General features: G+C 49.1%; 1 protein-coding gene across 1 annotated transcript; it reads right to left on the reverse strand.

Annotated features, from left to right (window-relative positions):
- Positions 1-323: 323 nt before the first annotated feature.
- Positions 324-14,751, reverse strand: SAP18 (Sin3A associated protein 18). The gene is made up of 4 exons (XM_063957020.1): positions 14,526-14,751; positions 13,777-13,886; positions 7,085-7,207; positions 324-649 (listed from the first exon to the last, which is right to left on the reverse strand). The coding sequence occupies exons 1-4, from the start codon at positions 14,595-14,597 to the stop codon at positions 493-495; spliced, it is 462 nt and encodes a 153-aa protein (XP_063813090.1). The 5' UTR covers positions 14,598-14,751; the 3' UTR covers positions 324-492.
- Between the last annotated feature and the right edge of the window lie 8,622 nt (positions 14,752-23,373).

The raw sequence follows: 23,373 nt of genomic DNA on the forward strand, positions 1-23,373 counted from the left end.
TCTACTCCCAAATCACCTCTGGTCAGTAGCCTTGATCAGCATTAAAGTGAAATATACAATCGTACTGAGATACGTCCCACAATAAAGCATATTAGACCATATTGGTTTCGCATTCATGTTATAGATGCTGAATAATTATTGTATGTAAAAGGTTAAAAAGGTACAAAAGAATTCTGATCTACAACAACACAAATCAAAGCAGACAATGCCAGGGATTGGTGCACATCAAGACAATATAGAAGAAAATGTGCATATTTATCATTCGCACATTGCTGAGCTCTACCCTATCAGCAATCGTTAGGAAACACGACAACACACAATCATTAATACCAAAACGTTCTTTATAGGGGATAAAATGAGGACGAGTCAACTGGAGAATTAAAGAGCTTGGTATGCACCAGTAAATAAAACTACAAAATAAGTGATGGTAGCCTGTAATAATGTAAGTCCATAAAAAAAAAAAAAAAAAAGCGATTCTGTCTAGATGCCTCATCAGTATGGTCTCATACGCCCAGATGGAGGTGGGGCTCTGTTGGGAGGTGTTATTGCTATGTCCAAGTAATCTCCAATCTGAAACCTCTGAGACAGTAACGTCATTGCATCATCTGGTCCCTTCCGTCCTGAAACCGTACTGCCAATCTCCATTACCCTGCAAAGTCAAAGAAACACATTAGCATAATCCACTTGTGCATGTCTCCACCCAGAACGTGACTGTGCTCTTTATGGATATGTAACCGCATAATTCTAACATCTACAAAAGACATATGTTGGAGCTTGATAGCTGCAATAGCAGTATACAATAATTTTATTTATATAGCGCTCTTTCTTCAATAGGACTCAAGGCGCTCAGATACATAGCATAATATAGTACAGAAAATAGGATTTTGGTACTTACCAGGTAAATCCTTTTCTTTGAATCCATAGGGGGCACTGGAGTACTCTTGGGATATGGACGGCTTCCACCGGAAGAAGGCACTGAATAAATTAATTTTTGAGACTACTCCTCCCCTCCATATCCTCGAGCACTTCAGTGTTTTTTACTGAGCCGAACAGGATCGATAGAGAGATTGACCAAAGGAGAATTACATATAATCTCACGGACAACAATAAAGTTGACACAAAACGTAACAGACAACTAAACAGTTGACACCATAACTGATTAACCCTTGTTAAATTTAAACCAGTCGTGAAAGTGTGTTACCATAAGAACCACTGAACTTCCTAAAACAGGTAAACTGCTCTGGGTGGGCGTCCAGTGCCCCCTATGGATTCAAAGAAAAGGATTTACCTGGTAAGTACCAAAATCCTATTTTCTTTATCATCCACTAGGGGTCACTGGAGTACTCTTGGGATGTACCAAAGTTTCCTCCGTGGTGGGAGAGCTGTTTGGCACTTGTAACACTAAACGGCCAAAGCTAGATGCTGATGCCGCGAAAGTATCAAACTTGTAAAAGCGCACAAACGTGTGCACTGAAGACCAAGTAGCCGCACGGCAAAGCTGTGTCGTAGAAGCCCCACGACTCGCTGCCCATGACGTTCCCACAGAACGTGTGGAATGAGCTGTTACTGAAGTAGGTGGCTGTAACCTAGCATAAAGGTAAGCCTGACGTATGGTCAGTTTGATCCATCTGGATAAGGTTTGCTTAGAGGCTGGCCAACCCCTCTTAGCCGCATCATAGAGAACAAACAACGTATCCGTTTTACGCACAGTAGACGTTCGGGATACATAGATGCGCAATGCGCGAACCACATCCAACGTTCCAGAATCTCCTGTTAACACAGGAACTACTATTGGTTGATTGATGTGAAAAGACGACACTACCTTTGGTAGAAAAGCGGGATTCGTCCGAAGTTCCGCTCTGTCATCATGAAAAACTAAATACGGTGACTTGCACGACAAGGCACCCAGATCTGAAACACGCCTAGCCGAAGCTAAGGCTAAAAGAAAAATCGTTTTCCAAGTGAGAAATTTAATATCCACTTGTCGTAAAGGTTCAAAGTAATCGGACTGTAAGAAATCTAAAACCAGATTCAAGTCCCATGGTGCTGTAGGTGGAATGAAAGGAGGCTGTATCCTCTTTACACCCTGTAAAAACGTATGTATTGACGGCAACGAGGCCAATTTCCTTTGAAAGAAAATTGACAACGCAGATACCTGCACCTTTAGTGTGGAAAGACGTAGTCCTCCATCTAACCCCATCTGTAAAAATAACAAAAGACGGGATAAATTAAAAGATGATGTCGGAAATTTCCGAGCTTCACACCAACTTATATAAGTACGCCAGATTCTGTAATAATGAGCTGCCGTAACCGGCTTCCTAGCTCGTACCATGGTTGGTATAACAGACTCAGGAATGCCCTCTCTTCTTAAGATGGCCTTTTCAACAGCCACCCCGTCAAACGCAGCCGCGCTAAATCGGGGTAAAGGAACGGACCCTGTTGTAACAGGTCCGGACGTAGTGGGAGTGGCCACGGATCGTCTGCGAGTAACCCGAGGAGATCCGAGAACCAAGCCCTCCGAGGCCAATGAGGCGCTATTAGTATGACTGTGACGGACCCTCTCTTGATCCGTTTTAGCAACAGCGGGAGCAGCGGAAACGGTGGAAACAGATACACAAGGCTGTACGGCCACGTGGCTGTGAGAGCATCCACCGCCACTGCCCCTGGATCTCTTGTTCTGGACATATATCGTGACACCTGATGATTGTGGCGGGATGCCATCAGATCCACCTGAGGGTACCCCCACTTCTGGATCAACATCTGAAATACTTCTGGATTTAATGCCCACTCTCCTGGATGAAAATCCCGACGACTGAGAAAATCTGCCTCCCAGTTGTCCACTCCCGGAATGAACACTGCCGACAATATCACCTGGTGATATTCGGCCCATCTGAGGATCCGAGCTACTTCCCGCATTGCCATGCGGCTTCTCGTTCCTCCTTGTTTGTTTATGTATGCGACTGCCGTCGCATTGTCTGACTGCACCTGAACAGTCTGAAAACGAAACATGTACACTGCTTGTCTTAGAGCATTGTAAATCGCCCTGAGTTCCAGAACATTTATGGATAGCGATCTTTCGTGATTTGCCCAGAGGCCCTGGAGCCGATGACTCTGAACTACAGCTCCCCAACCTCTGAGACTTGCGTCTGTTGTCAGAATTATCCAATTCACGACGCCGAATCGTCTCCCTGCAGATAGATTGTGTATTTTTAACCACCAGAGAAGAGACACCCTGACTTGTGGCGACAATCTCACCCTGTGGTGCAACTGCAGATGTGATCCCGACCATTGCGCTAACACCTCCAGTTGAAACGGACGTGAGTGAAACCTTCCGAACTGAAGTGCTTCGAAAGCCGCCACCATTGTGCCTAAAAGGCGAATGCACAAATGTACTGAGACTGTGCGTGGCTTGAGCACTAATTGCACCAGATGACGAATGACCTGTACTTTCTGTTGTGGCAGGTAAACCTTTTGTTTTACTGTATCGAGAATCATCCCTAGGAATTGAAGTCGCTGACACGGAATTAGATGTGATTTCTTTAAACTGACTATCCAACCGTGCTGAACTAGTACATTGTACGTTAGCAAAGCATGCTGGAGAAGCAATTGTTGAGACGGAGCCTTTATGAGTAGATCGTCCAAATACGGAACAATTATTACCCCTAGGGACCTGAGATGAGCTATCATCACGGACATTACCTTGGTGAATACCCGAGGCGCTGATGAGAGGCCAAACGGGAGAGCCTGAAACTGGTAATGGTCTCGCCTTATCGCAAACCTTAAGAAACTCTGGTGAGGTGGCCAAATCGGAATGTGTAAGTACGCATCCTTGAGATCCAGTGCAATCATGAATTCCTGCGGCTCTAACCCTGCAATTACTGACCTGAGAGATTCCATCTTGAATCTGTGGTAAGTGACGTAATGATTGAGACCTTTTAGGTTCAATATTGGCCTGACTGAGCCATCTGGTTTTGGTACCAGAAACAGACTGGAATAATAACCCTGCCCCTGTTCCTGCACGGGGACCGGAATTACAACTGCAGCATTCAGCAGAGACTGAATGGCAACCTGCAGAACTGCTTTCTTGTCGTCCGACACAGGCAGTCCTGTCGTGAAAAATCTTCCTGTCGGAAGATAATCGAACTCTATTTTGTAACCCTCTAATACTAACTTGCGGATCCACCCATCTGTGGACGTCTGCAGCCACGCCCCCTGAAAGCTCTGCAGGCGTGCTCCCACAATTGGAGATCCGAGATGGGCTGGGAGCCCGTCATGCCACTGGTTTGTTAGTGGTCTTAGTGTCTTGACGACGTGCATTGGATTGTCGAGCACTACGTCCCCGACCTCTTCTACCAGGCGTGACTGCTCCTGTGCCCTGCCCACGAAAGGGCTGAGTTCTAAAGGATTTGAACGCCGGACCAGAATATTTCCGTTTAGGTATAGTTGTAGGCGATGGAAGAAACACAGACTTTCCTCCAGTAGCCTCAGAAATCCATTTGTCCAATTCAGGACCGAAAAGCTTCTCGCCATCATAAGGCAATGCCTCTATACCTTTTTTAACCTCCGTCTCCGCCTGCCAAGAACGCAGCCAAAGTGCTCGTCGTACTATGACTAGCGATGAGGACAGGCGAGAAGTAAGCTGACAGACGTCAGTAGAAGCTGTACATAGATATTCAGCAGCTTCCCAGATTTGATCCGCGAGAAGTATAAGATGGTCATCTTGCAGAGCCGACTTGAGCTCCTTTATCCATACCATTAAAGCTTTAGTAACCCAAATGCCAACCAACCCAGGTCTCAGCAGCACTCCAGCTGCTGTATACATGGACCTTAGCATAGCCTCTATTTTACGATCTGCAGGGTCTTTAAGCGTAGTAGCAGTTGGTACTGGTATGGTTAACTTCCTTGTAAGTTTGGATACGGATGAATCCACCAATGGTGGGTTCTCCCAAGTAGCTGTCATGGACTCTGGAAACGGGTAACTCGATTTAAATCTACGAGGAATAGAAAACCGTTTATCCGGATTTTTCCGTGATTCCAGTAACATTTTATTAAGAGATTCCGAAATAGGGAAACACATCGGAGATCTCTGTCGTTTAGTAAAAACTACCTCATCATTCGTCAGGGGCTCCTCAGTTTCCGTAAACTCCAGCGACTGACGTACTGCTCTGATGAGATTGTCAATACCTGGGCTGTCAAAATCGTCACTATCTGACTGTTGCCCTATTTCGCCCTCCTCATACTCCTGTTCAGTGAGGTCTAGTATCCCAGAGACTGGAGAATTATTAGGAAAAGGAAATTTATCTTTCCCACTCAAGGTGGGCCTCTGACCAGATTGAGACTCTGGTAACTCAAATGGTCTCATTTTAAACTCAGATCTTGCCGCCTCTCTTTCTTCACGAGAGGCGGCCAGCTCTGATTGTAAACCAACTAATACATCTGCAAGTAAAGCCCATGGAGGGTCCAGAGATGGTGGTTTTACTTCTGAAATCGTATTTATGGCTGTATTAACAACACATGCTGTACATGTGGTGGATCCATCAGGCAACACACTCTTACAGACATGACATGAAAAATGTTTCTTAGATTTTGCTGGTGTCTTACTCATTATAAAAGACAGACAATACAAACTACACACAGACAGACTGCACGACTCAGTAATAACACCAAAGTTCCTGGTATATATCAGGCAAGTGCAGTGCCTGCCAGCAATAAGAAAACTGACCCCAAAATTCCCCTAGTACCACTCTTAGCCGAGATGTAATAAAGGAAACCTGGAACAGACAGGAGAACATTAACATATTAAGCATGCCAAATACTGCCAATGTCTCCCCCCCCCCCCACTCCCACGACCTCCGTGTACAGCACCGGGTCGGGGCCTGTGGAAGTCTGCATAGGGCCGTGTGAGCGGCCTGTACCTGTAGGCCCAGGCAGCGGGAACTCCTCGGCTGCTGCGGGCGGATAGCGGAAGCAGCGAGCGTGCTGCATAGAGCCCTGGAGCGGCCTATGCACACGCGCTCCCGCCCGCCACACACATTTTGCGGAGTGTCTGTGTAGCCAGGCAGCGCTGCTGCGGCGCCGGGGAGCAGCGGTCTGGTATTTAAGATGCTGGGAGCGGAGAGTGAGAGCGCGCCGCATGGAGCCGTGACGCGGCCCATGCACACGCGCTCCGGGCAGCGGTGAGTACCCAATACAATCCCCAACAGTGGAGCGGCAGCAAGAGCTGACCGCCCCTAACATACCTGGACCGTGACCAAAGTCTATGACGGGGCTTCTCATCCAAGCTCCGTCCAGCTTTTTGCAGGCAGCCTGCAGGTGGAGTGAGGGAGCTCTTTACAGAGAGGTCCGACACTCACGGCTGTTCTCAGCCGCTTCCACTGTCCCTGACCCACGCCTGTTAGAAGGGGGGAAAGGACGTGGAAATCCTTGAAAAGAAGAAAAACTTAGGAACTAAAAAAAAAATTCCAATACTTCGTGGACGAGCTCCACTATGCCTTCTAACTGTGTCGAGCACAGAAAAAACACTGAAGTGCTCGAGGATATGGAGGGGAGGAGTAGTCTCAAAAATTAATTTATTCAGTGCCTTCTTCCGGTGGAAGCCGTCCATATCCCAAGAGTACTCCAGTGACCCCTAGTGGATGATAAAGAAAATAATAAAGTACAGAACAGATTTTTATAAAATACAGAAGCATGGAGATACTAAAGGGACAATTATGGGAATGCTTGAGTAAACAGGAAAGTCTTGAGTCTACTTTTGAAGGATTCTATAGTTGGGGCCTCTTGCACGGTGCGGGGAAGCGAGTTCCATAGAGTCGGAACCGCATGACTAAAAGCTCAACACCCAGATGAATTATGGGAGATTCTAGGTACTGCTAAAAGTCCTTCATCTACAGATCGCAGTAATCTAGTGGGACAGTATGGGGTCAGAAGCTGTTTCTGGTACCTTGGGCACTGGTAAGTTAGGGCTTTGAAAGTCAGTAGTCCAATCTATGGTCACCATGATTGGTAATACAACTTACAGGTGACGCAGGTGCATATTTTAAAATGCAACAAAACAATCAACTAATATTTCAAAAGGTTACTATACCTATAGCTTGGCCGCTTCGCATCAGGATAAACAATAGCAAAGTTGAAATGAGTTCCCTTTTTACGGGCTTCTGGGTATACTTCCTTCACTAAGCTGGTTAACTCTTTCAAAGTAGCATCCATCCTATTAAAAACATAGGTATGTTAAAAGGCGACACAAATGTTATTTCATTTAAAAGGGACTATCTACTAAAGTGCCAACTGTAAAAATCTAAACAGCATCTCTAAACAAAAACAATGACATTTTAACTGTAAAAGTAATAAGATTTTACTCACCGGTAAATCTATTTCTCGTAGTCCGTAGTGGATGCTGGGGACTCCGTAAGGACCATGGGGAATAGACGGGCTCCGCAGGAGACTGGGCACTCTAAAGAAAGATTTAGTACTACTGGTGTGCAATGGCTCCTCCCTCTATGCCCCTCCTCCAGACCTCAGTTAAGGAAACTGTGCCCGGAAGAGCTGACATTACAAGGAAAGGATTTTGGAATCCAGGGTCAAGACTCATACCAGCCACACCGTATAACTTGTGATAACATACCCAGTTAACAGTATGAACAACCACCGAGCATCACTCAACGGATGCCACATAACACAACCCTTTATTAAGCAATAACTCTATATACGTATTGCAGAAAGTCCGCACTTGGGACGGGCGCCCAGCATCCACTACGGACTACGAGAAATAGATTTACCGGTGAGTAAAATCTTATTTTCTCTAACGTCCTAGTGGATGCTGGGGACTCCGTAAGGACCATGGGGATTATACCAAAGCTCCCAAACGGGCGGGAGAGTGCGGATGACTCTGCAGCACTGAATGGGCAAACTCAAGGTCCTCCTCAGCCAGGGTATCAAACTTGTAGAACTTTGCAAAGGTGTTTGAACCCGACCAAGTAGCTGCTCGGCAAAGCTGTAATGCCGAGACCCCTCGGGCAGTCGCCCAAGAAGAGCCCACCTTCCTTGTGGAATGGGCTTTCACTGATTTTGGATGCGGCAATCCAGCCGCAGAATGAGCCTGCTGAATCGTGTTACAGATCCAGCGAGCAATAGTTTGCTTTGAAGCAGGAGCACCCAGCTTGTTGGATGCATGTAGGATAAACAGCGAGTCAGTCTTCCTGACTCCAGCCGTTCTGGTTACATAAATCTTCAAAGCCCGGACTACGTCCAGCAACTTGGAATCCTCCAAGTCACGAGTAGCCGCAGGCACCACAATAGGTTGGTTCAAATGAAAAGATGACACCACCTTTGGCAGAAATTGCGGACGAGTCCGCAATTCTGCCCTGTCCATATGGAAAACCAGATAGGGGCTTTTACATGACAAAGCCGCCAATTCTGACACACGCCTATCCGAAGCTAAGGCCAACAGCATGACCACTTTCCACGTGAGATACTTTAGCTCCACGGTATTAAGTGGCTCAAACCAGTGGGATTTCAGGAAATCCAACACCACGTTAAGATCCCAAGGTGGCACAAAAGGGGGCTGAATATGCAGCACTCCCTTAACAAACATCTGAACCTCAGGCAAGGAAGCCAGTTCCTTTTGAAAGAAAATGGATAGGGCCGAAATCTGGACCTTTATGGACCCTAATTTTAGGCCCATAGTCACTCCTGACTGTAGGAAGTGCAGGGATCGACCCAGCTGGAATTCCTCTGTAGGGGCCTTCCTGGCTTCATACCAAGCAACATATTTTCGCCATATACGGTGATAATGCTTTGCTGTCACGTCCTTCCTAGCCTTTATCAGCGTAGGAATAACTTCATCCGGAATGCCCTTTTCTGCTAGGATCCGGCGTTCAACCGCCATGCCGTCAAACGCAGCCGCGGTAAGTCTTGGAACAGACAGGCCTGTTGCAACAGGTCCTGTCTGAGAGGTAGAGGCCATGTGTCCTCTGTGAGCATTTCTTGCAGTTCCGGGTACCAAGTCCTTCTTGGCCAATCCGGAACAATGAGTATTGTTCTCACTCCTCTTTTTCTTACAATTCTCAGCACCTTGGGTATGAGAGGTAGAGGAGGAAACACAGACCGACTGGAACACCCACGGTGTTACTAGTGCGTCCACAGCTATCGCCTGAGGGTCCCGTGACCTGGCGCAATACCTTTTTAACTTTTTGTTGAGGCGGGACGCCATCATCTCCACCTGTGGTAGTTCCCATCGATTTGCAATCTGCGTGAAGACTTCTTGATGAAGTCCCCACTCTCCCGGGTGTAGGTCGTGTCTGCTGAGGAAGTCTGCTTCCCAGTTGTCCACTCCCGGAATGAACACTGCTGACAGTGCTTGTACGTGATTCTCCGCCCAACGAAGAATCCTGGTGGCTTCTGCCATTGCCACCCTGCTTCTTGTGCCGCCCTGGCGGTTTACATGGGCCACTGCAGTGATGTTGTCAGACTGAATCAGCACAGGTTGGTTTCGAAGCAGAGGCTCCGCTTGACTCAGGGCATTGTATATGGCCCTTAGTTCCAGGACATTTATGTGCAGACAAGTCTCCTGACTTGACCACAGCCCTTGGAAGGTTCTTCCTTGAGTGACTGCCCCCCATCCTCGGAGGCTTGCATCCGTGGTCACCAGGACCCAGTCCTGTATGCAGAACCTGCGGCCCTCGAGGAGGTGAGCACTTTGCAGCCACCACAGAAGAGACACCCTGGTCCTGGAGGACAGGGTGATCAGCCGATGCATCTGAAGATGCGATCCGGACCACTTGTCCAACAGATCCCACTGAAAGATCCTCGCATGGAACCTGCCGAAGGGAATGGCTTCGTATGACGCCACCATCTTTCCCAGGACTCGCGTGCAGTGATGCACCGATACCTGTTTCGGTTTTAGGAGGTCTCTGACCAGAGTCACGAGCTCCTGAGCCTTCTCCTCCGGGAGAAACACCTTCTTCTGGTTTGTGTCTAGAATCATGCCCAGGAAGGGCAGACGTGTCGTAGGAATCAACTGCGACTTTGGAATATTCAGAATCCAGCCGTGCTGTCGCAACACTTCCTGAGAGTGTGCTACGCTGATCAGCAACTGCTCCCTGGACCTCGCCTTTATGAGGAGATCGTCCAAGTATGGGATAATTGTAACTCCTTGCTTCCGAAGGAGCACCATCATTTCCGCCATCACCGTGGTAAATATTCTCGGTGCCGTGGACAGGCCAAACGGCAACGTCTGGAATTGGTAATGACAGTCCTGTACCACAAATCTGAGGTACTTCTGATGAGGTGGATAAATGGGGACATGCAAGTAAGCATCCTTGATGTCCAGAGACACCATAAAATCCCCCTCTTCCAGGCTTGCAATGACCGCTCTGAGCGATTCCATTTTGAACTTGAATTTTTTCAGATAAATGTTCAGGGATTTTAAATTCAAAATGGGTCTTACCGAACCGTCCGGTTTCGGTACCACAAACATAGTGGAATAGTAACCCCTTCCCTGTTGAAGGAGGGGAACCTTTACTACCACCTGCTGGAGGTATAGCTTGTGAATTGCCGCCAGCACTACCTCCCTTTCCATGGGGGAAGCTGGCAAGGCCGATTTTAGGTAACGTTGAGGGGGGCGTCACTTCGAATTCCAGCTTGTATCCCTGAGACACAATTTGTATAGCCCAAGGATCCACCTGTGAGCGAACCCACTGGTGGCTGAAATTTCGGAGACGCGCCCCCACCGCTCCTGGCTCCGCCTGTGGAGCCCCAGCGTCATGCGGTGGATTTAGTGGAAGCCGGGGAGGACTTTTGTTCCTGGGAACTAGCTGCATGGTGCAGCTTTTTTCCTCTACCCCTGCCTCTGGCAAGAAAGGATGCACCTCTGACTTTCTTGCTTTTTTGTGAACGAAAGGACTGCATTTGGTAATACGGTGCTTTCTTTGGCTGTGAGGGAATATATGGCAAGAAATTTGACTTCCCATCCGTAGCTGTGGAAACTAGGTCCGAGAGACCGTCCCCAAACAATTCCTCACCCTTATAAGGCAAAACCTCCATGTGTTTTTTAGAGTCGGCATCACCTGTCCATTGCCGAGTCCATAGGACCCTTCTGGCAGAAATAGACATTGCGTTTACTCTAGAGCCCAGCAGACAAATGTCCCTCTGGGCATCCCGCATATATAGGACAGCGTCTTTGATATGTCCCAGGGTCAGTAAAATAGTCTCCCTGTCCAGGGTATCTATCTCCTCAGACAGAGTATCTGTCCATGCTGCTACAGCACTACACAGCCACCTTCTTAGATAAGCGTGTCAACGCTTTGTCTACCCTAGGGGAGGATTCCCAGCGTAACCTGTCCGTTGGCGGGAAAGGATACGCCATAAGTAATCTTTTGGAAATCGGTACTTTCCTATCAGGGGAATCCCACGCTTTTTCACATAATTCATTTAATTCATGTGAAGGGGGAAAAGTCACTTCTTGCTTTTTCTCCCCAAACATATAAACCCTCTTGTCAGGGACAGGGTTTTCCTCCGATATGTGCAATACATCCTTCATTGCTATAATCATGTAGCGTATAGCTTTAGTCATTTTAGGCTGCAATTTAGCCTCATCGCCATCGACACTGGAGTCAGAATCCATGTCGACATCTGTGTCAACCATCTGGGATAGTGGGCGCTTTTGAGACCCTGACGGCCTCTGAACTGTAGGATCAGACATGGGTTGAGACCCTGACTGTCCCAAGGCTTCAGCTTTATCCAACCTTTTATGCAAGGAGCTTACGTTATCATTTAACACCTTCCACATATTCATTCAATCAGGTGTCGGCACCGTCGGCGGCGACACCACATTCATCTGCACTTGTTCTGCCTACACGTATCCTTCCTCGTCAAACATGTCGACACAACGTACCGACACACCGCACACACACAGGGAATGCTCTTTGACAGGACAGGACCCCCACAAAGGCCTTTTGGGGAGACAGAGAGAGAGTATGCCTGCCAGCACACACCGCAGCGCTATATAACCCAGGGATTACACAGTAAGTTAGTGTTTACCCAGGAGCTGCTGTTTAATATAAAATGCGCCTAAATTTATGTGCCCCCCCCCCCCCCCCCCTCTCTTTTTCACCCTTTTTCTACCTTGATACTGCAGGGGAGAGCCTGGGGAGCTTCTTTCCAGAGGAGCTGTGGAGAGAAAATGGCGCTGGTGTGCTGAGGAAGAAGGCCCCGCCCCCTCAGCGGCGGGCTTCTGTCCCGCTTCTGTGTGTAAAAAATGGCGGGGGCTCGTACATATATACAGTGTCTGGCTGTATATATGTATTATTTTGCCAAAGGTATCCTAATTGCTGCCCAGGGCGCCCCCCCCTGCGCCCTGCACCCTACAGTGACCGGAGTGTGCGGGTGTGCTGTGGGAGCAATGGCGCACAGCTGCAGTGCTGTGCGCTACCTTAAGTGAAGACAGGAGTCTTCTGCCGCCGCTTTCGATGTCTTCTTTGCTTCTGCCGGCTTCTGTACTTCTGGCTCTGCGAGGGGGACGGCGGCGCGGCTCCAGGAACGGACGATCAAGGTTAGGTACCCGTGTTCGATCCCTCTGGAGCTAATGGTGTCCAGTAGCCTAAGAAGCACAACCTAGCCGCAGTTAGTAGGTTTGCTTCTCTCCCCTCAGTCCCACGTAGCAGAGAGTCTGTTGCCAGAAGCTCTCTGAAAATAAAAAAACCTAACTAAAATACTTTCTTCTTAGCAAGCTCAGGAGAGCCCACTAAAAGCACCCAGCTCTGGCCCGGCACAGATTCTAACCGAGGTCTGGAGGAGGGGCATAGAGGGAGGAGCCAATGCACACCAGTAGTACTAAATCTTTCTTTAGAGTGCCCAGTCTCCTGCGGAGCCTGTCTATTCCCCATGGTCCTTACGGAGTCCCCAGCATCCACTAGGACGTTAGAGAAATTAAGTTTCTACAAGCCGTTTTAAACATTACTCATTAAATCTGTTAACTGATAGCAAATACAGCTTCCTCTATTGTGAGCCCAGAAAAAAAATAACCGTTCGACAGGTGCAGTTAAGAAATGCAAAGTGGAATAAAAAAATATTGCGCTGCAATCCACATCCCTTCCTCTATAACAACTGGCCGCAACAGGCCTGGTTCCAAGTCGCACGCAAACTGGCTGATCAGCAATTTTTTGCACTGCACATCCGAGGTGACGATATGCATCTCTGCGCATCTACAGTCCATTAATCACATGTAACTGAGCCACATTTACACTACAGCTAAATGGGCGATCGCACTTAGTGTGCCATGGGCAAGGAGACTGAATTGCTTGTGACCAGGACCCTCTTACATCTCTCTCTGTTACTAGCCAGTCTCATCTTATTGCTGTTATGTTCCCAACTGTAAAGTGCTATGGAATATGCTGGCGCTATAGAATGTATTTATAAATGGGGGCTATACACAAGAGATCTGGCCGATTTTAGACCATCCTTTTGTACTAAGGAGAGAACTGGTTCCAATTTGTGCAGAAAGTGACTACTACATTCACAAGCGGGCACTGCGGCCAACTCTAGATACAGGTGGCGTTCTGCACCCATTTTAAAGCAAGCGATCCAGCCAGATGACGTACGACAATGAGTCAGACCTATATACCGCATTAACACTACTTTAGAGGGTGGTGACTGCTTAAGATGGGGGCCATAAGCGTGTATTCAGACTAGACGCAGGAGCTGCAGCGTTTTATAAATAAGCCTTATACTGCGTTACTATACAGTGATTAAACTAAATGGATATGTAACTCAGCACCGCACCAGGTATAGATCTGCAGCTCGCTGGACGGGACGTTCCCTCGGGAAAACTCATCCATGCGGTGGTGTCGCCCATTGTTCGTAGTGAACACTCGTAGCAGGAGAGGACAGGTCTGTAGAAGGAGAAAACAGACACACTGGTGAAACAGGACTGGCTGACCAGGCATGCTGGGTTTTGTCATTCCCGCTGGAGAGACCCTGGTTAACCAGGCATGTTGGTATTTGTAGTTCCCCCCAGAGCTAGAAAGACCCTGGCTGACCAGGCATGCTGGGATTTGTAATTGCCCCCAGAGCTAGAAAGACCCTGGCTGACCAGGCATGTTGGTATCTGTAGTTCCCCCCAGAGCTAGAGAGACCCTGGCTGACCAGGCAGGCTTGGATTTGTAATTGCCCCCAGAGCTGGAGAACCTGGCTGACCAGGCATGCTGGGATTTGTAGTCTCCCTCTTCCCCAAGGGTAGATGCTAAAACCAAGTGGGATAAAGGAACTCCGACGTCAGAGTCCAGAGCTGGAGAGACCCTGGCTGACCATGCATGCTGGGATTTGTCTCTCTCCTCTTCCCCAAGGGTAGATGCTAGAACCAAGTGGGCTAAAGAATCGCTGCCAGTAGGGGCCAGAGCTGGAGAGACTCTGGCTGGGATTTGTAGTCCCCCCCCAGAGCTGGAGGGACCCCCTGGCGCATACTGGCCGCCTGGAGCAGGCAGCGTTGCAGTGGCCGGATACTCCCGGTCTCCCCCGCCCCCATTCTTTACCTTTTCCCGATCTATCGGTATCTCCGGTTCTTTCTTGATCTCCTCCTGCGTCACCCGTGATTCCACAGCCATCTTCTCCAGCTTTGAAGCCGTAAATAAAACCCTCGCGTCCAGCGAACCCAAAGAGGAAAAAAAAAGAAACCGCACGGACGGAACTACTTCCGGCGCCCGGAGAGCGATGATTTTGTCGCAGCTCTATTACGCAACGCACGCGCGTTTCCTATCCTCCTGGAAAACGCGGCGGCGCTCTGGTCACGTGGGGCCTGCTGGTGACGTCACGAAGTCGGTCGCTCAGCGGCACTGTCGGCCCCGCCCCCTTGCTTATGCCCTAACTCTCTTAATTTGATTTTTTTTGTGTTATAAATGAAATGTGTGAAGTGAAGGACAAGGGTTACACAGGGGTTCATGCTGCTATATTACTGCACCCATTTTAGCCAGTTAGAAGTGTCACCACTAGAGCGTCAGAATACAATGCTTGAATGCTTGTTGGCTGGGGTGTGGATCGTTGGGTCGACAGTTATTAGGTCGACGACTAATGGTCGTCAGTGACTAGGTTGACACGTGAAATATGGATATGGTCGACATGGAAAAAAGATGACATGAGTTTTATTAATAATTTCTCTTACGTCCTAGAGGATGCTGGGGACTCCGTAAGGACCATGGGGAATAGACGGGCTCCACAGGAGACATGGGCACTAAAAAGAACTTTAGGTATGGGTGTGCACTGGCTCCTCCCTCTATGCCCCTCCTCCAGACCTCAGTTTAATACTGTGCCCAGAGGAGACTGGGTGCACTACAGGGAGCTCTCCTGAGCTTCCTGAAATAAAGTATTTTGTTAGGTTTTTTTATTTTCAGGGAGACCTGCTGGCAACAGACTCCCTGCATCGAGGGACTGAGGGGAGAGAAGTAGACCTACTTCTGTGAGTTTCAAGGCTCTGCTTCTTAGGCTACTGGACACCATTAGCTCCAGAGGGAGTCAGAACGCAGGTCTCCCCTAGCGGTTCGTCCTGGAGCCGCGCCGCCATCCTCCTCGCAGAGCCGGAAGATAGAAGCCGGGTGAGTATAGGAAGGCAGAAGACTTCAGAGGCGGCAGAAGATTTCAGATCTTCAGTGAGGTAACGCGCAGCGGTAACGCTGCGCGCCATTGCTCCCACACAGAGACACACACAGCGCACACTGTTGGGTGCAGGGCGCGGGGGGGCGCCCTGGGCAGCAATGTTATACCTCTTGGACTGGCTATATGGGTATTTACACTGTGTTGTATTTACTTATGAGTTTCCCCCGCCGGGTTTTAAAAAAGAGCGGGACCGAAGAAGAGCTTCTTCCTCAGCACTCACCAGCGCCATTTTCTCCACAGCACACGCTGAGAAGCTGGCTCCCCGGACTCTCCCCTGCTGATCACCGGTGACAGAGGGTTTTAAAGAAGGGGGGGGGGCACATAATTTGGCGCAGTGAATACATATTACAAGCGCTATATCTGGGTAAATTTTTTCTCCAGGATTATTGGCGCTGGGTGTGTGCTGGCATACTCTCTCTTTCTCTCCAAAGGGCCTTGTGGGGAAACTGTCTCCAGATAAAGCTTTCCCTGAGTGTGTGGTGTGTCAGTACGTGCGTGTCGGCATGTCTGAAGCGGAAGGCTCTCCTAGGGATGAGGTGGAGCGCATGAGTGTGGTGTCGCCGTCGGCAACGCCGACACATGATTGGATGGATATGTGGAATATTCTAAATGCAAATGTGAATTTATTACACAAACGTTTGGACAAGGCAGAGTCCAGGGACAGTTCAGGGAGTCAGTCCCTGCCTTTCCCCGTGGCACAGGGGCCTTCTGGGTCTCAAAAGCGCCCGCTGTCTCAGGTGGTTGACACAGATACCGACACAGATTCTGACTAGTGTCGATTATGATGATGCGAGGTTACAGCAAAATTGGCAAAAAGTATCCATTATATGATTATTGCTATAAAGGATGTACTGCATATTATAGATGACCCCGCGGTGCCTAATCCTAAGATCCACATGTTTAAAGAAAAGAAGCCTGAGGTTACTTTTCCACCCTCCTTTGAATTAAATGAATTATTTGAAAGTGCTTGGGAAACTCCAGATAAGAAACTGCAGATTCCCAAGAGGATTCTTATGGCGCATCCTTTCCCAATCAAGGACAGAATACGGTGGGAATCCTCCCCAAGGGTGGATAAAGCGTTGACGCGCCTTTCCAAGAAGGTGGCGCTACCGTCTCAAGATACCGCTACCCTCAGGGATCCTGCTGACCGCAAGCAGGAAACTACCTTGAAGCCAATTTACACACATACAGGTACATTACTCAGACCGGCAATAGCGTCGGACTGGGTTTGTAGCGCGGTACTGGCGTGGACAGATACTTTATCTGCTGATATTGATACAATGGATAAGGAGTCTATTTTATTGACCCTGGGCCACATTAAGGATGCAGTCCTTTATATGAGAGAGGCTCAGAGGGATATAGGCGTACTGGGGTCCAGAGCAAACGCTATGGCGATTTCAGCCAGGCGAGCACTGTGGACCCGACAGTGGACGGGTGATGCCGACTCAAAGCGGCATATGGAGGTTTTGCCGTACAAGGGTGAGTAGTTGTTTGGGGAAGGTCTCGCGGACCTAGTTTCCACAGCTACTGCTGGTAAATCAACTTTTTTACCTTATGTTTCCTCACAGCCTAAGAAAACGCCACATTATCAGATGCTGTCCTTTCGACCGCATAAATCCAAGAGGGCTCGGGGATCTTCCTTTCTTGCCAGAGGTAAGGGCAAGGGGAAAAAGCTGCCAGCTACAGCCAGTTCCCAGGAACAGAAGTCCTCCCCGGCTTCTACTAAATCCACCGCATGACGCTGGGGCTCCGCTGGGGGAGTCCGCTCCAGTGAGGGCATGTCTTCGTCTTTTCAGCCAAGTCTGGGTTCACTCTCAGGTAGATCCCTGGGCAATAAACATTGTTTCCCAGGGGTACAAGCTGGAATTCGAAGAGGTGCCTCCTCGCCGGTTTTTCAAATCAGCACTGCCGACTTCTTCCCCAGAGAGGGAGGTAGTTTTGGCAGCTATTCAAAAATTGTGTCTCCAACAAGTGGTGGTCAAGGTTCCCCTGCTGCAGCAGGGGATGGGCTATTACTCAACCCTGTTTGTGGTCCCGAAACCGGACGGTTCGGTCAGACCCATTCTAAATTTAAAATCCTTAAACCTATACTTAAAGAGGTTCAAGTTCAAGATGGAGTCGCTCAGGGCGGTCATTGCAAGTCTGGAAGAGGGAGATTATATGGTGTCTCTAGACATAAAGGATGCATACCTTCATGTCCCCATTTATCAACCTCATCAAGCGTTCCTGAGATTTGTGGTGGAGGATTGTCACTACCAATTTCAGACGTTGCCATTTGGGCTGTCCACGGCCCCGAGAATTTTTACCAAATTGATGGCGGAGATGATGGTGCTCCTGCGCAAGCAGGGGGTCACAATTATCCCATACTTGGACGATCTCCTGATAAAAGCGAGATCAAGAGAACAATTGCTGGTCAAAGTATCACTCTCCCTGAGGGTGTTACAACAACACGGTTGGATTCTAAACCTTCCAAAGTCACAGTTGGTTCCAACAACCAGATTGCCTTTCTTAGGCATGATTCTGGACACGGAACAAAAGAGGGTCTTTCTCCCGACGGAAAAGGCCCAGGAACTGCGGGACTTGGTCAGGGACCTGTTGAAGCCAGACAGGGTGTCGGTACATCACTGCACGCGAGTGCTGGGGAAAATGGTGGCGTCTTACGAGGCCATTCCATTCGGCAGGTTCCATGCCAGAACCTTTCAGTGGGACCTTCTGGACAAGTGGTCCGGGTCTCATCTACAGATTCAGCAGATGATCCGCCTGTCCCCCAGGGCCAGGGTGTCTCTCTTGTGGTGGCTGCAGAGTGCTCACCTTCTAGAGGGTCGCAGGTTTGGAATCCAGGACTGGGTTCTGGTGACCACAGACGCGAGTCTCCGAGGATGGGGAGCAGTCACACAGGGAAGAAACTTCCAGGGTCTGTGGTCAAGCCAGGAGGCTTGTCTACACATCAACATTCTGGAATTAAGGGCCATATAGAATGGCCTTCGTCAGGCGCAGACCTTACTTCGAGGTCTACCGGTTCTAATTCAGTCAGACAACATCACCGCAGTGGCTCATGTAAACCGCCAAGGTGGCACAAGGAGCAGAGTGGCAATGGCAGAAGCCTCAAAGATTCTTCGATGGGCGGAGAGTCATGTAAGCGCTCTGACAGCAGTCTTCATTCCGGGGGTAGACAACTGGGAAGCAGACTTCCTCAGCAGACACGATCTGCATCCAGGAGAGTGGGAACTTCATCAGGAAGTCTTTGCAGAGATTGCAAGTCAGTGGGGTCTGCCTCAAATAGACATGATGGCTTCACGCCTTAACAAGAAACTTCCGAGATATTGCGCCAGGTCAAGGGACCCTCAGGCGATTGCAGTGGACGCGCTGGTGACACCGTGGGTGTTTCAGTCGGTCTATGTGTTCCCTCCTCTTCCTCTCATCTCAAAGATACTGAGAATCATAAGACGAAGAGGGGTTCAGGCGATTCTCATCGTTCCAGATTGGCCTCGAAGGGCCTGGTATCCGGATCTACAGGAAATGCTCTCAGAAGATCCGTGGCCTCTTCCTCTCAGGGAAGACCTGTTACAACAAGGGCCCTGTCTGTTCCAGGACTTACCGCGACTGCGTTTGACGGCATGGCGGTTGAACGCAGGATCCTAGCGGAGAAGGGCATTCCGGAGGAGGTCATTCCTACCCTGATAAAGGCTAGGAAGGAGGTGACATCGAAACATTATCACCTTATCTGGAGGAAGTATGTGTCTTGGTGCGAAGCCAAGACTGCTCCTCCGGAAGAGTTCCATCTGGGCCGTTTTCTCCACTTCCTGCAAACAGGAGTGAATTTGGGCCTAAAGTTAGGCTCCATTACGGTTCAGATTTCGGCCTTATCCATTTTCTTTCAAAAGGAATTGGCTTCTCTTCCAGAAGTCCAGACGTTCGTGAAAGGGGTGCTGCATATCCAGCCTCCTTTTGTGCCTCCAGTGGCACCATGGGACCTTAACGTGGTGTTACGGTTCCTTAAGTCTCACTGGTTTGAACTGCTTCAAACAGTTGAATTGAAGTATCTTACTTGGAAGGTGGTCATGTTATTGGCCTTGGCTTCAGCACGGCGAGTGTTGGAGTTGGCGGCTTTGTCTCACAAAAGCCCTTTTCTCTATCGTCCTAGTGGATGCTGGGGTTCCTGAAAGGACCATGGGGAATAGCGGCTCCGCAGGAGACAGGGCACAAAAAGTAAAGCTTTTTCCGATCAGGTGGTGTGCACTGGCTCCTCCCCCTATGACCCTCCTCCAGACTCCAGTTAGATTTTTGTGCCCGGCCGAGAAGGGTGCAATCTAGGTGGCTCTCCTAAAGAGCTGCTTAGAAAAAGTTTAGCTAGGTTTTTTATTTTACAGTGATTCCTGCTGGCAACAGGATCACTGCAGCGAGGGACTGAGGGGAGAAGGAATCAACTCACCTGCGTGCAGGATGGATTGGTTTCTTGGCTACTGGACATCAAGCTCCAGAGGGACGATCACAGGTACAGCCTGGATGGTCACCGGAGCCACGCCGCCGGCCCCCTTGCAGATGCTGAAATCAGAAGAGGTCCAGAATCGGCGGCTGAAGACTCCTGCAGTCTTCTAAAGGTAGCGCACAGCACTGCAGCTGTGCGCCATTTTCCTCTCAGCACACTTCACACGGCAGTCACTGAGGGTGCAGGGCGCTGGGAGGGGGGCGCCCTGGGAGGCAAAATGAGTACCTATAAAGGCTAAAAATACCTCACATATAGCCCTAGAGGCTATATGGAGATATTTAACCCCTGCCTAATTTTTCTAAATAGCGGGAGACGAGCCCGCCGGAAAAGGGGCGGGGCCTATCTCCTCAGCACACGGCGCCATTTCCTCTCACAGCTCCGCTGGTCAGGACGGCTCCCAAGTCTCTCCCCTGCACTGCACTACAGAAACAGGGTAAAACAGAGAGGGGGGGGCACATTTATGGCGATATTTTGATATAACAAAGCAGCTATAAGGGAGCACTTATTATAAGGCTATCCCTGATATATATATAGCGCTTTTGGTGTGTGCTGGCAAACTCTCCCTCTGTCTCCCCAAAGGGCTAGTGGGTCCTGTCTTCGTTAGGAGCATTCCCGGTGTGTCTGCTGTGTGTCGGTACGTGTGTGTCGACATGTATGAGGACGATATTGGTGTGGAGGCGGAGCAATTGCCAAATATGAGGATGTCACCCCCTAGGGAGTCGACACCAGAATGGATGCCTTTATTTATGGAACTACGGGATAGTGTCAACACGCTAAAGCAGTCGTTTGACGACATGAGACGGCCGGACAATCAATTAGTGCCTGTCCAGGCGACTCAAACACCGTCAGGGGCTGTGAAACGCCCTTTGCCTCAGTCGGTCGACACAGACCCAGACACAGGCGATGACTCCAGTGGTGACGGTGACGAAGCAACCGTATTTTCCAGTAGGGCCACACGTTATATGATTTTGGCAATGAAGGAGGCGTTACATTTAGCTGATACTACAGGTACCACTAAACAGGGTATTATGTGGGGTATGAAAAAACTACCTATAGTTTTTCCTGAATCAGAAGAACTAAATGACGTGTGTAATGAAGCGTGGGTTGCCCCTGATAAAAAGCTGATAATTTCAAAGAAATTATTGGCATTATACCCTTTCCCGCCAGAGGTTAGGGAGCGCTGGGAAACACCTCCTAGGGTGGACAAGGCGCTAACACGCTTATCTAAACAAGTGGCGTTACCCTCTCCTGAGACGGCCGCACTTAAAGATCCATCAGATAGGAGGATGGAAAATATCCAAAAAAGTATATACACACATGCAGGTGTTATACTACGACCAGCTGTAGCGACTGCCTGGATGGGCAGTGCGGGGGTAGTTTGGTCAGAGTCCCTGATTGAAAATATTGATACCCTGGACAGGGACAATATTTTACTGTCGTTAGAACAAATAAAGGATGCATTTCTTTATATGCGTGATGCACAGAGGGATATATGCACACTGGCATCACGGGTAAGTGCTATGTCCATTTCGGCCAGAAGAGCTTTATGGACGCGACAGTGGACAGGCGATGCGGATTCAAAACGGCATATGGAAGTTTTGCCGTATAAAGGGGAGGAGTTATTTGGAGTCGGTCTATCAGATTTGGTGGCCACGGCTACAGCCGGGAAATCCACCTTTCTACCTCAAGTCACTCCCCAACAGAAAAAGGCACCGACTTTTCAACCGCAGCCCTTTCGTTCCTTTAAAAATAAGAGAGCAAAGGGCTATTCATATCTGCCACGAGGCAAAGGTCGAGGGAAGAGACAGCAACACGCAGCTCCTTCCCAGGATCAGAAGCCCTCCCCGGCTTCTACAAAAGCCTCAGCATGACGCTGGGGCTTCTCAAGCGGACTCGGGGACGGTGGGGGGTCGTCTCAAAAATTACAGCGCGCAGTGGGCTCACTCGCAAGTAGATCCCTGGATCCTGCAGATAATATCTCAGGGATACAGGTTGGAATTAGAGACAGATCCACCTCGCCGTTTCCTGAAGTCTGCTTTACCAACGTCCCCCTCCGAAAGGGAGACGGTTTTGGAAGCCATTCACAAGCTGTACTCTCAGCAGGTGATAGTCAAGGTCCCTCTTCTGCAACAAGGGAAGGGGTATTATTCCACTCTTTTTGTGGTACCGAAGCCGGATGGCTCGGTAAGACCTATTCTAAATCTGAAGTCCTTGAACCTGTACATAAAGAAGTTCAAGTTCAAAATGGAGTCACTCAGAGCAGTGATAGCGAACCTGGAAGAGGGGGACTTTATGGTATCCTTGGACATCAAGGATGCGTATCTCCACGTTCCAATTTACCCCTCACACCAGGGGTACCTCAGGTTCGTTGTACAAAACTGTCACTATCAGTTTCAGACGCTGCCGTTCGGATTGTCCACGGCACCTCGGATCTTTACAAAGGTAATGGCCGAGATGATGATTCTTCTTCGAAGAAAAGGCGTATTAATTATCCCATACTTGGACGATCTCCTAATAAAGGCGAGGTCCAGAGAACAGCTAGAGATGGGATTAGCACTGTCTCAAGAAGTGCTAAAACAGCACGGGTGGATTCTGAATATTCCAAAATCCCAGTTAATGCCGACAACTCGTCTGCTGTTCTTAGGGATGATTCTGGACACGGTTCAGAAAAAGGTTTTTCTCCCGGAGGAAAAAGCCAAGGAGTTATCCGAGCTTGTCAGGAACCTCCTAAAACCAGGAAAGGTGTCTGTACATCAATGCACAAGAGTCCTGGGAAAAATGGTGGCTTCTTACGAAGCAATTCCATTCGGCAGATTCCACGCAAGAATTTTCCAAAGGGATCTGTTGGACAAATGGTCAGGGTCGCATCTTCAGATGCACCTGCGGATAACCCTGTCTCCAAGGACAAGGGTGTCTCTTCTGTGGTGGTTGCAGAGTGCTCATCTATTGGAGGGCCGCAGATTCGGCATACAGGATTGGATCCTGGTGACCACGGACGCCAGCCTGAGAGGCTGGGGAGCAGTCACACAAGGAAGAAACTTCCAGGGAGTATGGACGAGCCTGGAAACGTCTCTTCACATAAACATTCTGGAACTAAGAGCAATATACAATGCTCTAAGCCAGGCAGAACCTCTGCTTCAGGGAAAACCGGTGTTGATCCAGTCGGACAACATCACGGCAGTCGCCCATGTGAACAGACAGGGCGGCACAAGAAGCAGGAGTGCAATGGCAGAAGCTGCAAG

This window comes from Pseudophryne corroboree, chromosome 2 (assembly GCF_028390025.1).
Source record: "Pseudophryne corroboree isolate aPseCor3 chromosome 2, aPseCor3.hap2, whole genome shotgun sequence".
NCBI lineage: Eukaryota > Metazoa > Chordata > Amphibia > Anura > Myobatrachidae > Pseudophryne > Pseudophryne corroboree.

What these genes read in the sequence shown, in the direction of transcription:
- SAP18 (XM_063957020.1), bottom strand. Translation starts at nt 14,597, where the DNA reads ATGGCTGTGGAATCACGGGTGACGCAGGAGGAGATCAAGAAAGAACCG. An exon ending in TACCGATAGATCGGGAAAAG is followed by an intron (nt 13,887 to 14,525) that starts GTAAAGAATGGG and finishes CTCCTTCTACAG; the next exon opens with ACCTGTCCTCTCCTGCTACG. An exon ending in GAGCTGCAGATCTATACCTG is followed by an intron (nt 7,208 to 13,776) that starts GTGCGGTGCTGA and finishes TGTTTTTAATAG; the next exon opens with GATGGATGCTACTTTGAAAG.